Source organism: Alternaria novae-zelandiae (assembly GCF_023758075.1).
Source record: "Alternaria novae-zelandiae strain BMP 2774 chromosome Unknown scaffold_3, whole genome shotgun sequence".
Classification (NCBI taxonomy): domain Eukaryota; kingdom Fungi; phylum Ascomycota; class Dothideomycetes; order Pleosporales; family Pleosporaceae; genus Alternaria; species Alternaria novae-zelandiae.
The window spans coordinates 706,034-722,667 of NW_026056963.1; the positions used below are offsets into that span (position 1 = coordinate 706,034).

The 16,634-nt window shown below is 55.3% G+C and overlaps 5 protein-coding genes across 5 annotated transcripts; 4 read left to right on the forward strand and 1 right to left on the reverse strand.

Moving 5' to 3' along the window:
- Positions 1 to 1,034: 1,034 nt before the first annotated feature.
- On the reverse strand, positions 1,035 to 5,364 carry J4E88_002211 (uncharacterized protein; the record flags this gene model as incomplete). The annotated part of the gene is made up of 2 exons (XM_049395876.1): positions 1,035 to 4,921; positions 4,974 to 5,364. 2 exons carry the CDS (start codon positions 5,362 to 5,364, stop codon positions 1,035 to 1,037), a joined length of 4,278 nt encoding a protein of 1,425 aa, XP_049258280.1.
- Positions 5,365 to 5,909: 545 nt separating this feature from the next.
- ECM14 (putative metallocarboxypeptidase ecm14) lies at positions 5,910 to 7,556 on the forward strand (the record flags this gene model as incomplete). Its single annotated transcript, XM_049395877.1, has 1 exon — positions 5,910 to 7,556. One exon carries the CDS (start codon positions 5,910 to 5,912, stop codon positions 7,554 to 7,556), a length of 1,647 nt encoding a protein of 548 aa, XP_049258281.1.
- Positions 7,557 to 8,032: 476 nt separating this feature from the next.
- On the forward strand, positions 8,033 to 9,633 carry J4E88_002213 (uncharacterized protein; the record flags this gene model as incomplete). Its single annotated transcript, XM_049395878.1, has 2 exons — positions 8,033 to 9,487; positions 9,538 to 9,633. The coding sequence occupies 2 exons, from the start codon at positions 8,033 to 8,035 to the stop codon at positions 9,631 to 9,633; spliced, it is 1,551 nt and encodes a 516-aa protein (XP_049258282.1).
- A 365-nt stretch (positions 9,634 to 9,998) lies between these two features.
- On the forward strand, positions 9,999 to 13,222 carry J4E88_002214 (uncharacterized protein; the record flags this gene model as incomplete). The annotated part of the gene is made up of 4 exons (XM_049395879.1): positions 9,999 to 10,078; positions 10,218 to 10,307; positions 10,371 to 13,127; positions 13,183 to 13,222. The coding sequence occupies 4 exons, from the start codon at positions 9,999 to 10,001 to the stop codon at positions 13,220 to 13,222; spliced, it is 2,967 nt and encodes a 988-aa protein (XP_049258283.1).
- A 681-nt stretch (positions 13,223 to 13,903) lies between these two features.
- On the forward strand, positions 13,904 to 14,806 carry J4E88_002215 (uncharacterized protein; the record flags this gene model as incomplete). Its single annotated transcript, XM_049395880.1, has 3 exons — positions 13,904 to 14,310; positions 14,438 to 14,673; positions 14,724 to 14,806. 3 exons carry the CDS (start codon positions 13,904 to 13,906, stop codon positions 14,804 to 14,806), a joined length of 726 nt encoding a protein of 241 aa, XP_049258284.1.
- Between the last annotated feature and the right edge of the window lie 1,828 nt (positions 14,807 to 16,634).

Here is a 16,634-nt window from a genome sequence, read left to right on the forward strand (position 1 = left end):
AAACCGACGAAAGATCGATACTCGAAAACCCACAACGGCGGCCACACCCTTCTCTTATATAAAAACCACAACCTACCATCGTGAGATCATACCCCCTCAGGCGCGTAAACGGCAATAAGGCACACCTCCCTGTATCACCAGTTCACGACCAAAACACTTCGCGACATTTCTGACAGGGCTGTCACGTCCACCTGGTAGGGGCCGACGCGACGTTTCTGGTTTGAGATGATCGATACCGTCTTCGCTTAGGCCCAAGGCGGCTGCCGAGCTCCGAGAACCTCTCTGTTTCTACCAATAGCAGGTGGGTCGCTATTGTGCATCGTGGAGTGGGGCCTGGTTTTTGGCGGACATGCGAAACGCGGTTTGGCTGTTGGAGGGCATGCAGGATAGCTTCAGGAGGGTATGCAGGATGGGGTTCAGGAGGGTGAGAAGGAGGTGTTCAATGCCGCTCTGCCCGAGGTGAGGGGATTGAGGCGCAGGGCGGGCGGGTTTTTGCAGACATGTGGGTGCGCGATTGAAGCGCAGTCATGTACCGCGGTCATGCATACCAGTTGAGGTGTGGTGGAGGAGTCGGTATTGGTAACGGGAAACGGTTCTGGAAGGCTGGGTAACTGATTCGTACTAGCGCCATCATCACGGAGCCGGCACAACGGCACTGAACACCATAACAGCACACGTATAAGTCGGTAGTTCGATATTTTGATCCACGAAGGGAACATCGTAATTCACATACAAACAGCAGCAACACTGGTATCGACCGTATGCCCTGACACCAAGCCCTACTTTGCTTTCCATCAATCCTAATCTCGAGCAAACGCCAATCCGAGAGTCCGTCTATGCATGTATAAAAGCGCCCCCGTCGCGTTTCCAATTCAATGCCCGCATGCGCCATGCTTTGTGCGTACAAGTTCCGAAGAAGAGTATGTAGAATAGACAAAGGAGAAACAGAAGCCGCTCAAGCGATGCTGGTATGACCATAAATCCACTTTTGAAATCCAGAATGCGAAGGAAATAAGAGAAGAGAGGAGTTTGTGTTAGGCTGGTGAGGCCTCGAGATTATGTATAGGCCGTTCCACGTGTTCGGTAACAGGGTCTTTGCCCTTCATCGTTGGTTGGTCGTCGGACGTTCGTTGCGTCTCTTCGGCAATGTCGCTCATGTCAGACTCGCTGTCAGAGTCAGATTGTTCTATTCTAAAGGACTCGCGAAAGTTTGCTGGCGTTATCGTCTGAGACGATACGTGTCGCTGCTTTGTGGTGCCTGCCGACAACTTCCGGGGGCGAAACGGGTCATTGTCTTCGCTTCCTGGAGAAAGCGCAGCTGCCGTGCCATCCCGCTCATCGGCAGAGATCGCTTCGGCAGCCTCCTGGAGCTGTTTCTTCGCCGCCAAGCGCTCTTCGGCTGTGGTGTTGTGCCAGTCGGAGCCGAATTGGATCACAGATGCCTTCTTGCCATGGACTGTAAAGCTGCCCTTGCCGCGCGCCAGTCCCTCGCTCTCGGTATTGTCACTCGCGAGTGTGATTGTCGACGACGAGTCTCTGCTCTTGTGGCTGCGGCGGTGAGAAGAGCTGCCACGGGACTCTCGAAGAGTGCGCTGTAGACTTCTTCTTTGCTTAGTGTGAGACCTGGGCGATCCTGTCAAAGCAGCAAGGGATTGTTCGTAGTCAGAATCAATGACAGGCTCTGGTCGGGGGCTCTCTCCAGGTGTCGGCTCTGGTGACATGGGCTCCAAATCACCCGCCTCGCCTGGAGGCGGAGTCGCGTACCGAGACCCGTCCTCAGAGTCAGAATCAGAATCGGAGCCTATTGTGCCATCGCCAGTCGTTGATATTGAAGGCCTGTGATCGGAGGGATACATCCTCGGAGAATGTGCCGAGGAGCTCGCAAATGAGCTTCGACGATCAGATGAGCCAGGGTCAAACATAGGTCCAGGTTGAAATTGGGCCGATGGATCCCTGGGGCTCGACTGCCGAGATGTCTCCGGTGGTGTCTTGAATGCTTCATCTCCACCGAATTCAGTCTCCCTAGAGGACTTGGTCCCTGGACGGCCCGGTGAGGTAGGAGACAATGGAGCTTGCTTGTTGCCGCTGTTCATTGAGCTGGTCTTGGAAGTCAACCGCGCTAGTCCGCTAACTTTTGACGCTCTGTGCGACAACTGTTGAGGCGAGACTTGCGGCTGTTGAATAAATTCCGAGGGCTGGTCATCTTGCGCTTGTTTATCTGCGAGGCCTTTTCTCTCGTCCTCCAATTCTTGAGCAAGTATGTCACGATGACATTTCATCCGCCAAATGTCGATACGGGTCCACTTAAGCTTGGCTGATAACCGACCGGCAGCGTGTATTACCAGTTCGCGAGTTTTCGGTTGAATGGGCGCAAGAATTTGGAGATGTCTTGCATCTCGTAAGCGTGCTTCCAGCTCTTTGATAGCATTGGTGAGCTTGTCCTCGGACTCCGTAATGCGCACCTGCATGAGATCTTTCCTAGCGTTCATCATCTGTTGTGCAAACTGATTGTCGATCTTACCACTTGTTACGGTAACTTCGCCAGTGGCTGTTGGTATCGTCTTGGTCGAGTGGGATGACTCCAGGCGCCGCATGCCACGGTTCTTCTGGCCTTCGTACAGCCCACCAATCATGCCTCTTGACCGAACACCCAGTGTTTCAAACGCAGCAGTATAATTCAGCACACCCAGCCACTCGTTCAGGTCCTTCTCGTTGTCGGCCAAGAATGTCTCCTCGCCTGCCTTGGAGAACATGACAAACGCATTCTTATGTTTCTTGTATGTGGCATCGACAAGCGCAACCGCACCGTCCATCGGGATGATGTGGTCTTGCTTGAAGTCGGGTAGGGCAGGTTGGAATATGACCGGGCCTGTGTCGCCGCGTTTGAGGTGTTGCTCGTGCTGGCTCATCAAGTTCTTCGTCCAAGTAGAATTCCGGAATAGAGACAACCCCGATCGAGTGAGAACGGCGCCCCATTCCTGCCATGGCGATCGGGCCTTCTTTTTCTTCGTGTCCTTTCTCCACAAAACTCCCACTTTTGTCACTGGCATTTCGACGATGCCGACCGAGGTTCCGAAGGGATTCTCTTGGGCAGCTTCAGACATGAAGGCTTCCGGTCTCGATCGCGAGGAGACAATCTGTATCACGCCGTATTTGGAGAACAATTTGTAGATGTTCTTGGTGTCTAGCGTCGCAGTCGTGCCGGTGTAGTTGTACGGATCGTCCAGTTGCATTACGTCTCGGATCGTGGGTCGGAGCGCGTCCAGCTTGCCTTCAAAGATTAATGTGTACGGATCGATGGGCTCCTTCGCGGCTTTCCGCGCCGGGTCGTTCATTGGTCCTTTCAGGACAGCGACTCTCTTGCTTTTCTTCGAGGTGATGTTCTTTAGGTCAACCTCGTCTTCAATGTGAATGAATGGAGTGTAGACAATGTTGTCGTAAAAGCAGCCGAGGACGTCAGCCGAGACACCATCGCAGGACGAGTTCTTGATGTAGTCGGGCCTTTGCATTTTCCGTTTGTTGTTCTTGTTGAAGACGTCTGTGTGAAGAATGATAATGGAGAAAGATATGAAGTAGGCTTTGTCTGTGTTGATGTAGATACCGGGGTTGCATTCGTGATACCGGTCGGCGAAACCCTGAAGGACACGGTCAATTTGTTGTGTCTCTTTGGGTAGTTCAACCTGCATGAGCAACTTGCGAATCGCCATGTCGATTGGGTCGCCAAAGAAGGCAAACTTCCGCATGTAGCTTCTAAGTACGGCAAGCAGGAAGGGGTCATCGGTCTTGCTTAGGTAGCTGGCAACGACGCTCTTATCGAAGTTATTCGCCTCGATTCGTTCCAGGTATCGTCCAGGCGTCTCGCCTTCTTCACGCTCTGGTAGAATGAGTGTTTCCCGGCTGATGTTCATCGAGTTCTGGTGCGATGACAAGCCTGAGCTTCCTAGAAACCCGTGAGCAGGTGAACCATGCCGGGGCGAATGGGGCTCGGAGTTCTGACGAAATCTTGAACTCAAGCCAAACAGATTGCTGAAGCTACTTCTTCCTGCCGTGGAGGTCGAAGTTCTTCCGCTGGGCCCGCCAGGTGGTGTTGGCGAGCCTGCGCCGTCGGACCGCCCGCCCAAAGATCCCATCGTGGATGAGCGCCCCCTAAGACCCATTCGCGCAGGACCATTGTTGTTTGGCGAGGAGCGGGCGGATCGGCTTGACCGGTACGAGTCGTTGCGAAAGAGAGTACCTGAACCGGGTGAGGCCAAATTCAGAGCACCAGCAGCAAGAGCAACTTGCGATGCAGAAGGGACTGGTGGCGTCTGTGTCCCAGGTTCTCCATAGTTGAGACGACGCGCGGTCAGGGGTGGACTTTCGGTGATTGAATGATCGGTCGAGGCAGAACTCCTCGCGCCCGTAGACGCACGTGGTGTAGCAGGCGCCGTGTCGGGGAATTGCGGAGGCTCGATCTTCATAGGGAGTGGGAATAAGGATGCGCGTTGTTTTCGACGCCCAAAGCCAAATCGTGAAGAGCCAACGCGGGCCGGGTGCGAGGGCCGTGAGGTAGTTTCGAAAGAAATATGTCCGCCGGAGCTTCCATCTGATCGCGACGACTCGGACGCCCTGGTGGCAGGCGGCGCCAGCGAACTCGCGCTTTCCACCGACTCGCGCGAATCGGCAAGCACGTCCGGCCGGCGATGGCTGCTCGTCGACGCGCGCTCCTTCTCGTCCAAGAGGTCGCCAGTGCTCTTCTTGAAGCCTAGCGGCTTGCGCTTCTTGTCCATCGACTTTCGCAGTGTGGTCGGTTTCTCAAACGTCGTCGGGTCAAAGGAGCGCCTGCGCAGGGCGAATTGCTGCATCCTACTCCGCCTGGGCGCGATCTTGGCCTCGTCTTCGTGGTCTGCCACGGTCGGTGCAGTGGTGATGATGGCGGGCGCTGTGGCTTTACGTCAGTACACACACCTCCGACATTGAATACGCATACGTACGCGCAGGAGTACCCGGCATGCGAGGAACGGGCGGTGCATCGTCGTCCCTTGCGGCGTGTTCCTTTGCCTTGGCGGAGAGCTGGGGGTCCGAGGCATGGCGGAAGCGCATCAGACTGAAGCGCTTGGTGTTGGGCGTGTGTTCCTGTACGGGCGGCGAAGGCGGGGAGTCGTCATCATCATCATGGCCGGTCGAGGGCCGCGCCGTGTCGGTGGACGTGGGGCGGAAGCCATCCTCAGAGGCGGCAATGCGGCTCGTGTCGAGGTTCTCTTGCGACCTGTCGAAGCGCGTGTCCTTGTCGGCGCGCCGGTGGAAGAAGCCGGCAGGGTCGAGGGTGCTCCGTCGCTTGAGGTCTCGTTCGCTGCGGCCGGGGCGGAGGGAGCGCAGAGGCATGGCTGCTCGCGCCGACTAGCAGCTCATGAAGGCAGATACGGGGTCACGGTGCGGTACATGGCACAGCGGAGAGGGGCAGTGAAGGGCGTGTCGGGGTCTCTTAGGATGGCTCGGATGCGGCACGCCTGTAAGGCTGAGGGAGTGCTGCTAGGATTAGTCGGGGAGGTGAGATCAGATATCGATGGCGCGGGCCCGGCACGGCGTCAGACACGTAGTTGGAATAAAGCAGGCAGGCGACGTCACAGTGTCTCGGGGCGTATAGGGGGAGGATAGCAGGTCGCAGGCCTTAGGGTAGCAGATCAGCTGTCACCAAGGCACTGACGAGCGCACTGGTCCTCTCTGCTGTGCAGTGGAGGCCTCCTAGCGCTCGCTGGCGTAAACCTTGGCCTGGCCGCGCGCCTCTGGAGCTGCACCAGCCACACCACGCCCACGTTTCTTCCAAGCATCGCCAGGCACACGACACCTTCTCCACCCCTTCCCGGCGCTTGCTGGCCACGACCGCATCGCATACTCGGCCTCCGCCTGTTTGGCTCCCCACCGCCAGAATGCGCCAGCCCGTTTGCGCGCTGCTCAGCCTGCTGCTCCTCGCGCCCTCGCTCGCGGCCGCCGCCCCGCACGATGCAGCGCCGTCCCCGTACGATGCAGGAACATTTGCTACGACCCACAATGCGACGCCGCGACCATGGCGCAGGCTCTCCGACGCGATAATCCGCCGGATATGGAAACTGCCAGAGGACCAAAAGAGTCTGAACGGGGAAAATACGCAGACTGTTGTCGATGCGCTGGGTGATAAGCTGGTCGCGCAGTACAGTGAAGATGTCGTCCTGCGGTTCAAGATACGCACGGCGGAGGAGGCCTCGGCGTTGGCGGATGCAGCAGACGTCCTCTTCCTCGATGTCTGGGAGTTCAATGAGGACTGGGCCGACGTGCGCGTATCCAAGGACGTCGTGCCTTCCCTGCTCGGACTGCTGCCTCCGTCGCTCAAGGACGCCCACGAACCACTCCTCCAAGACCTCGGCCTCGCACAGGCAATCTTCAACACCTACCCGTTCACCGAGACGACACCCGTTCCCGACAACGATCGCTTCTCGTCAAATCTCCGGCCGTCCCCGCGCTCGGGCAAGGGCAACATCTTCTTCCAAGACTACCAGCCCCTCTCCGTCATCAACCCCTGGATGAGCCTCATGGCGTCCATGTTCACCACCCACGTTCGCCGCATCAACATTGGCATTAGCTACGAAGGCCGTGACATTCCCGCTCTACGTGTTGGCGTGCACCCCACGAACAACGAAGAGCCGTCCAAGCCCCGGAAAACCATCCTTGTCACCGGCGGCATCCACGCCCGTGAGTGGATATCCACAAGTACGGTCAACTACCTGGCCTGGAGCTTCATCAACGCTTACGGCAAAGACCGTGAGATGACGCGTCTCATGGAGGAGTTCGATTTCGTCTTCGTCCCGACCCTGAACCCAGACGGATACGTCTACAGCTGGGAGACCGATCGTCTATGGCGCAAGAACCGCCAACCCACCAGTCTACGTTTCTGCCGCGGCATCGACCTCGACCGCAGCTACTCGTACAAGTGGGACGGCGATGCTTCCCAGTCGAACCCCTGCAGTGAATCTTTCCCCGGCAACACCCCCTTTGAGGGTGCGGAGTCAGCGCGCTTTGCCGAATGGGCCAAGAACGAGACTGAAAACAATGTTGACATTATTGGCTTCTTAGATCTGCACTCGTACTCACAACAGATTTTGTACCCATACAGCTACTCATGCGACGAGGAGCCTCCATCAATCGAGGATCTTGAGGAGCTTGCTATGGGTCTAGCCAAAGCTATTCGCGTTTCCCGCAAAGGCCAAACATACAAGGTCACATCAGCCTGCGAAGGCAACGTAGCCATTGCTGGCCAGAACAAGTCCATTTTCCCGCGCATTGAATCGAGCGGCGGCAGCGCATTGGACTTTTTCTACCACGAATTGAAAGTCAGGTACTCGTACCAGATCAAATTGCGAGACACGGGCAGCTACGGATTTCTGCTGCCCAAGGAGAACATTATACCCACCGGAGAGGAGATGCTGGACGCGTTGTTGTACTTTGGGCGTTTTATGTTGGGAGAGGTTGGCATTGTCAACCAGGAGCAGTCTGCTCAGATTTTTAAGCCCTCACTCGAAACTGAGATCATCGAGTTGTAGTCTATAGTTTCCTTAATACATTCTTCTAGGCCTGACTACGCACATTGCGTAAAGTCATACCCGATTTCATGCATTAGTGCCCGTATGCAGATCCTTGAGAAGCGAACGCATCCATGGATGCCAACTTTGTACAAACTCGCACAAGCGCGAAGGCGTTAAAAACAACCTGGACAGTCGCACAGCAGCCAGGTTCCTGGATGTTGGTTTTTAACGGCCGCCATGCAGGTAGCGTTCTCTTGCACGTGGGAGGCCCGTGCTGCGACCGTTAGTCCAAGCATAGATCCTTACAACGTCATGGCTCGAAGTCTCGTCGACACAAACAGCTTACGCGCCTGTCACCCACCGCATCCACTAACGCCCGTCTATGGCGCCGACTGAACTCCGCGGCATCTGCGACTGTGACATTCTCTCTTTCTAGTGACACTTTCACCTTCGCTGTTGATTCGCACCATCGTTGAATTGGCCGAACAGCCGCCATGGCGTCCAGCTCCACCGAAACGACTCCCTTGGTCTCGTCCATGTCGAGCTCAAGCCGAGCGATACCCCCGAAGCCACAGCGCACCGTCACCTTCAACCCAACCGTCACATCTACCAGTCCTAAACCACCAGCGTCGCGATCGCTATCGCACAGTGCCTCGTCTTCCGGCCATGCTGCCACCACTCAGGGCGGGCAGCCAATGCTGTCGACGCTGAATAGTAAGCTGCGGAGAAGGAACAGCTCTGGCGCCCCAGCCAGGATACCTCCCGCGCCGGTGCCCAAGATTGGACCGCAGCGAACGACGAGAACTGCGCAGAAGCTCAAGCTGCTTCCCGACCCGGCCGCGGATGAAGCCGAAGACGAAGAGAGTGGACGCGATGTCTATGTACAATACACCAGGATAAAGGACCCGACTGCGCGAAGAGATGCTGCCCGCCTCGGCAAGGCAGACAGAGAGCGGTTGCCCAGGGTGACGGCATACTGTACTGCAGCCTCGTACAAGCTCGATGAAATGATGCGATTCTTGAAGGGCAAGCAGAAGATCAGAGGAGCGGCGCCCAAGCGCTTCGACGAATGCATTTACTCGCCCTACAACTACGGATCGACAAAGGGCCCAGAAGACGTCAGTAGCACTGCCGTACTCGACGGCTTCACGGAAGAGAGACCGAGAAGGTTCTCAGACAGCGCCATTGAGGTGGAACACGAGAACGAGAGAAGGAGGCAGGATCTCATCGACTTGCACGACGATGGTGACGCGCCGGACATCGCGAACGAACAAGCCATCGGCCCCAGACGGCCGTCGATCACGCACGCCGACTCTGACCCTCAAATGGACGCGCCCGACTTCGATACACGCGTCCATACGCCTGAAGTATTCTTGTTTGAGTACGGCACTGTTGTAATCTGGGGCATGACACTGCAGGAGGAGAAGAAGTTCTTGAAGGAAATCGCCAAGTTTGAAGTGGACAAGCTCGGCAAAGATGAGATTGAGACGGAAGAGTTCAACTTCTACTACACGCGCGAGTACCAGGCCCGGATATACAACGACTTCATCAGTCTGCGCGACAAGAAGAACTACATGATCAAGCTAGCGATTAGTCACGGTCTTTCCCAGAGTGTCAAGACGTCGCTGTTCGAGGACCTGGTCGACAACACTATCGACGAGACGAAAGACATCCCGGCTGAAATCGCCAGCTCCGGCAAGATCAACCTGAACAAGAAGCAGATCAACATGCAGATTGGAGAATTGTTCATTCTCCGCATTAGTATCCATCTGCAAGGATCGGTCCTTGATGCGCCTGAGCTCATGTGGGCTGAGCCGCAGCTAGACCCGGTGTATCAAGCTGTGAGAAGCTATCTGGAGATGGACCAGAGAGTTAGTCTCTTGACTGAGCGACTCAACGTCATCGGAGACTTGCTTGCTGTCTTGAAAGATCAGCTGACCGTCACTCACGTAAGTATCCGACTTGTGCTTTTTTGCCGTACATCCGCTGACCGATACAGGGTGAATTGCTCGAGTGGATCGTCATCATTCTCATTTTTGCTGAAGTCTTGGTGGCGGCCATCAACATCTTTGTCGACCTGCACGCTGCGGACTAGACTGCACGTGTATTGTATATATTCCCCGGTGTACGATATGTTGTTCACTGCGCGCGAGGGCTGGGCTTATTCAAAAAGTCAAATGCACGGCGTTGGCTGCGGGTATCTGTTTATTGTTGCAGGATTATTCTTTATGATGGCGGAATGTATGGCTGGACTGGAGGAAGCATAGTGAAAGCAGTAGTGTTAGTGGAGTAATACAGTGGATGTCGCATTGCTAGGCTATCTATCACGCAGGCGGCGGAGATGAGCAGCTCCGCCCGCTGAACCCTGTCGCGCCCCATCTTTCCGTATGCGACCCTTTTGAGCATTTCACCGCATGCCGTCGCCCTCCACCCGTCCTGAGCCCCAATGAGCCGTCCCAGATGAGTTGGAATCTGCTAGAGCGCTTTATAGAATCTGAGCACTTCAACCAAGATCCGAGCCTCGCAGTAGCATACCTTGCGTGAGTCCCCGTCCCTCCCCGTCCCCGTCCCATGTGCCCCGAAGCCACCGTTGCCCGCAGCACCGCCGCACGCAGCGCCCTTCACCTCCACCTCCCCGTCCGCATTGGGGCCCGTTGCTGACCATGGCCATGACCGCAGCCGGTATGCAGACCACGTCGGAATCCACTATGTGCTCTGTTCGAAGCTGCGCCAGTTCGCCTACGAGGAGCTCGAGTTCTTCCTCCCGCAGTACGTCGCCGCCTGCCCACCTCGACGAGACATGGACAGCTAGCTTACACACGCGGGGCACAGGCTCTGCCACCTGCTCATCAGCATCGACAATGAGTCCATGGCCCTGGAGGAATTCATAATCGACCTGTGCGAGGAGTCGGTCAACGGCGCGCTGCTGACCTTCTGGCTGTTCCAGACGTACCTGCACGACCTCGCCAGCGCCCCCAACTCGATTGCCTTCAAGACATGCCGCCGCATCTACAACCGCGTCCAGCGCATCGTCTTCGGGTCCGCCGAGCCCCAGCGCCGCGAGAAGATCAAGGAGAACGTCCTGCCCGTCACGGTCCTCTCGAGCCTGGTCCTGGCGAGCATAGCCGCGCCCTTCCTCCCCGTCCACGCCGGACCCCTGGCCATTGCGCAGGCGCGGAAGCCACGGCCCGTCGAGGACATCATCTCGGACAATGTGCAGACGGCCAAGGTCGGGCGGAGCAAGACCGTCACGGGCAGCTCCTCACGCTCCAAGGAGAAGAGGATAGCGCAGCAGCACTCCGACCCTGAGGATGGGCGATCCGTCAAGGCTTCGTCCTCGCGGCCACGTGAACCCAAGGACCTGAGGAAGGCAGCTGTACGACCGCCAGCTACTACACGGACTCCCTCGATGCAGCATCGCCCTTCGTTGCTGTCGATAGCCTCGGAGGCCCGGCTCAGCTCGTCGTCATTACCCGACTTCCGAGACCAAACGTCTTCTCCCCTGCCCACACCTCCCGCAACTGCTGGCCTCGGACCAGGCCCACTCCAGCATGGTTCTCGCAAGCACCCCGGGCTGCCACCGAGGCCCCTTTCACCCACCGCCTTATCCCGCGCGCAGAAGGTGCGACTACTGCGATCCAACTACTTCCGGAACGAGACCCAGTTTCTCAGCGCGCTCGAGGACATCTCAAACCGCCTGGTCGTTGTGCCGAAGCCCGCGCGGCTGAGTGCTCTGAGGGCTGAACTAGCGTTGATCGCCCAGGACTTGCCGGCTGAAGTTGATATACCCTTATTATCGCCTCCGACTCTCAAGGATGGGATCCCGTCGCAGAGTCAACATCACCGCATAGTGCGCATCAACCCCGCGGAAGCGACTAGTCTCAACAGTGCAGAGCGAGTACCGTATCTGCTCATGGTTGAGGTCTTGGAGGAGGACTTTGACTTTGATCCGGACACTGAACAGAACCAACAGCTGCTTGAGAAACTGATGCTAGAGAAGGGCACCTCGCGGAGACGACTATTTGACATCACTCATGCTGAGTATTCTGCCTTCGACCGCACGCCACCCAATGGATCAGACAGCGTGTTCGAGCCCGCTACTGGAGACCTGGGCAGCACCTCGCTCATCAAGGATATGGATGATACCGACCTTGCTTCCGGGATGGCACGCATAACCTTGCCTGCTGCGGCTGCCAATGTGAAAGCCACAGCCCCCAGGTCTTCTAGTGGAGCAAACACTCTGTCCTCTGTGGCCACCTTGTCTACACCACGAACTTCCGACTCGCAGATCAGCAGGTCGAACAGTCCCGGTCCGATCAGGCGAATGACGATTCCTGCGAATTTGAACCAGCGGAATCAATCAGCGGATCAACCAGACTTCTCCGCCCTTGCGACTCACATGCGCACCGCTGCCCAGATGCTTGCACAGCTCGAGGCGAGTGGCGCGAAACGGCCAAAGGGCGAAGTAGCTGCGATCAAGGCCAAGATCATCGCAAGCATGCAAAGCTTGGAAGAGCAAAACTTCTTGAACGAGGACCAGGGCCCCACCTTCGACACGATCATGGCAGAGTCGGATCCAGCTGCAATCAGTGCCGAGCCAGAAGAGCTTGAGGACGGTTTGGCCGTCGCTACTAACACCGGTGCGGGTGCAGCTCGCATGGAGAACGATCTCAAAACTGGTGGTATGAAGCGGAAGGGCGATCGTGATGACCCCAGCGCCGCGACATTCGGTGAAGAATGGAGCGCCAAGCGAGAGCGAATACGGCGATCTTCTCCATATGGTAATATGAAGAACTGGGATCTGATCAGTGTTATTGTCAAGACCGGAGCCGACTTGCGTCAAGAAGCGTTTGCGTGCCAGCTCATCGAAGTATGCACCAAGATCTGGGAAGAAGCAAATGTGCCAGTCTGGACAAAACGAATGCGTATCTTGGTCACCGGCGAATCCTGCGGACTTATCGAGACCATCACCAACGGTGTATCTCTTCACTCCCTGAAACGAAGCTTGACACTTGCTAGCATAGCAGCAGGTACGAACCCCCGGAAACGCATCGCAACCCTAAAAGACCACTGGCTCAAGACGTTCGGTGAGCCAGACTCGGAAGCCTACATTGCGGGTGTAGGATGCTTCGCGCGCTCCCTGGCCGCATACAGCATGATATGCTACGTTCTGCAACTGAAGGATCGCCACAACGGCAATCTCCTCATCGATAACATGGGCCACATAATCCACATCGACTTTGGCTTCATGCTCTCCAACAGCCCCGGGTCTATGGGTTTCGAAGCCGCGCCTTTCAAACTAACGCAAGACTACGTCGACGTCCTAGGCGGCGTAACATCTCCCGCGTTCGACGAGTTCAAAACGCTGTGCAAGAAGGCGTTCCAAGCGCTGAGGAAAGACGCTGAGAGACTTATCATGCTGGTCGATTTGATGAGCAAACAGAGCAGCATGCCATGCTTTGCTGCTGGCGCGGCGAGCGTGACGAATAGTCTGAGAGCGCGTCTCATGTTGCATTTGAGTAGGGAGGAGGCCGAAGGGTTCGTCGAGGAACTCGTTGCGAAGAGTGTGGGGAGTTATTATACCCGACTGTAAGTCTGACCTTTACCCTATACTTGTAGACGACATTTACTGACGACATGATAGTTACGATACTTTCCAGTACCGCACACAAGGCATATATTGAGTTTGTTGGTCGCTGCTTTGCATTTGTTTGGCTTGCTATAGGGCACTAGGGGTACACTTTGGGGGGTATTGCATTCCGTGGAGTATCCTACTGCGAGGAACAAAGTGAGGGATCCATGTTGCACGATTGGAATAGATGGGGCTGTTAGACGTGTGGAGAAGCAAGTTACTACACAATCCACCCGTTCCCTGATTTCGGCATAGTGAATGTCGTTCTTTGATGTTTGATCCTGTCTTCGGAACATACCGAGCTCTTGCACATACAATTTGCTGCTATACGGTCTAGGTACCCCGCATGTGTGCCGAGTTCAACACCCGGTCACACTAGCATATATGAAGCTTCATAAGGTTAAATACACCACACAAAGTGAACCGGCCCTACTACCTCGACCGTGACTTAAACATCCATGTCATTAACTCGTTCGTACCTCATCTGGAGGCTGAAGGGCCGGGAGTGAGGCTACTCCGATACAGCTTAGTCTTGTGCCATGACCAACAGGTTTGCTAAAAGGGCTGGTCGCTGATCGGGCAATTACGAAATCTCATATGGAGCGGCTGAAGTGCATCCGAGGCTGAAGTTGATCTTTGTGTAGAATTAGTATAAAATGAACTACAGAACCGTGTATCACTAATCAGACAAAATCCGTGTCCATTCTCCCGTACAAAACTCGTCGAATCCACCATGAGGCTCCTCATCGCTCTATCCGCCGGTCTACTAACCAGCGTCTCAGCCACCCCCGTCGGCACACCCACCCTCACCTCCCGCTCCGCAACCTCCGTCCAAGAAACCGTCAGCCTCTGCACACAATACGCCTACCACTCCGCAAACGGCTACGAAATCCTCAACAACCTCTGGGGCAAAGACCAGGCGACATCTGGCTCTCAGTGCACCTACTACGAGGGCAGCACCGGAAACGGAATCAAATGGAGCACGGATTGGGTATGGCAAGGCGGCCAGGACCAAGTTAAGAGCTATGCCTACGCCGGTAAAATCCTGACCAAAGGGCAAAAGATCTCGCAGATTACTAGTATGCCGACGCAGGTGGAGTGGTCGTATAATCAGACGAGCAATGTGAGGGCGAATGTGGCGTATGATGTTTTTACTGCGGCGGATCCCGAGCATGTTAATAGTAGTGGGGATTATGAGCTTATGGTCTGGTACGTTCATGCCGTGTCTAAACGATGACTGCAACGGAGCGAGGCTAACGTGGAGAAGGCTCGGGAGGCTGGGAGGCGTATGGCCTATCTCGCAAGCTGGAGCCCCAGTGGCTACCGTTACCATCGCTGGATACACGTTTGATCTCTACACCGGCTACAACGGGTCGATGCGCGTGTACAGTTTCGTACGCGCTGGAAACAGTGATATCAAGAGCTTTAGCGCTGATATCAAGTTGTTCTTCAACTACCTGGTACAGACCCAGCAGTACCCTGCGAGCACGCAGAATCTGATCGGTAGGTAGTTCCTGCACGGTTAGAGCTGACTGGTACTGACACATGAGTAGTCTATCAAATCGGTACGGAAGCTTTCACTGGTGGGCCTGCGAGGTGGTCGGCTTCGAGCTTCAGCCTTGATGTCAAGGTTTAGGATGTTGGATGGGTGAACAGGTTCCGCCCACCTCGCTTTCCAGTGCATGTTGGGGGATGCACCGAGCAAGGACCTGGGGAGGAGTCTAGTTGATCAGTGAGCTGAGCGATAATAGATATGCTCCGGTTCCATCTGAAACATGAAAATGCTTTAGACTGATGCTGCTTCAAAGACTGCGGTGCAGGACGTGTTCGAAGCGCAAGCCATTCTTCGAAGGTGGAAGTTCCCCATACTCGTTGAACCATCACCGTCTGAGGCCTTCACATGCCACTAAAACGGACTACAGCCGTGCATATGCCACACAATTGCAACAGTCGTGAGCGTATCCCGGTCTCAGCCGCTAGCCACATTCCTACTCTTCTAGTTAGCGTGGTACAGGGCCTCTGCTGTTTCCATTGCCTTGTACTATGATTGTAAGTGTTATACCCGCTGCGTTGGGGCTAGTATACTGCTTTTGAACGACGGGAATCGCAACATGCGGCTATCATTGGGGCATTGTTATCGTTGTCGTTGTCGTGGTGACTCACTCTGCCGCAAGTTCTTTGGATACGGAGAAAGGCGAGTATCGAGACATGTTCCTTAATCGCAAATTCACAGCTCACAGCATCCTCGTTACCTGCCGAAGTCGGCTCCGATACGAATTTCCGCATGTCGCATAGTAACGTTGCCAACGAAGAAGCGGATGCTGTACACGCGGGAGTCACCATTTGATTGGAGAAGCGCGGGTTTCATCCAGTGCTCATTTTTCGAGCAGAGAAAACGAAAGCCAACCGTTGTTCTCGGAAGTCCCCACCGAGGCGCAAACCGTTGTCATGTGCTCGATGGTATTGTGGTAGAATGCCCATCTGCCCGTGTTCGTGTCACTGGTGAGCGTTCCGCGGCGCGGGAATGCTAAGAGCCTGGCGACACGACATGTTTCCAACCACAGCAAGGGAAGGTACCACTTGGCATGTTCCTTGACCGAGAATACACAGGTTGAAAGGTGGTATTGCTCGTTACTATGAGTAACATCGTGGTGAAATTGCGGTTGGAGAGAGGACAAAACATGCAAATTTCGGAGCGACTGTACTTAGAGCTTGATTTTGTGCAGAAGGTGATACCGAGGACTGCGAACTCAATAATGTGCCATCATGCAACGCAAAAGTGCGGGATAGAAAGATAGGCCCCGCATATGCTGATCGCGTGTTGGCGATGGTGCTGCCATGGTGTTTGGTGCCCCTTCTGTCAAGCGGCTGGCTGTTGGTAGGATAAAATCGTCAAGCTGATGAAGATATTGCTATGCGTGCGACTGTGTAGCACGTGGTCCAGATCACCGAATAATTGCAATGACTGTTTCGCACCATTATATCAGCGACGTCGACCTCCAAAAGATAAGCCTGATGCATACTTGGGCCTGGGCGGTGTAATATGTCGGCGTCAACCTCCGCATCGCGGCTGCGAAGGATCGTTTACTGTACTGGGATCCGTCATTGCAACAATGACAGCTTGTGAGAAGCGATATATAGGTTCGAAATTCCGGCGTGCCGTTCGTGAGGTCGAAAGATAAGTGAATATGCTGTTCGTGATGAGGTCAGGAATAGTTGCAATGTCCTTGTCATCGGATGAAATATGCTCAGTCCGCTGTCGAGCATGGGGCCTTTATAGACAGAGGGAGACGCTTGAGGCGACACGACATTAGACCATTGGTACAGTCTCAATAGATGCACCAAGTGGCTCGGATCGACTGGGCGCTATTTCTGCCATGCCACAAGTGTTGAAGGTGTTGTAGCCAGTGCTGAAGCTTTGGTAAGGACGCTGTACATCATAGTTTCTTGAGATATGCTGTGGG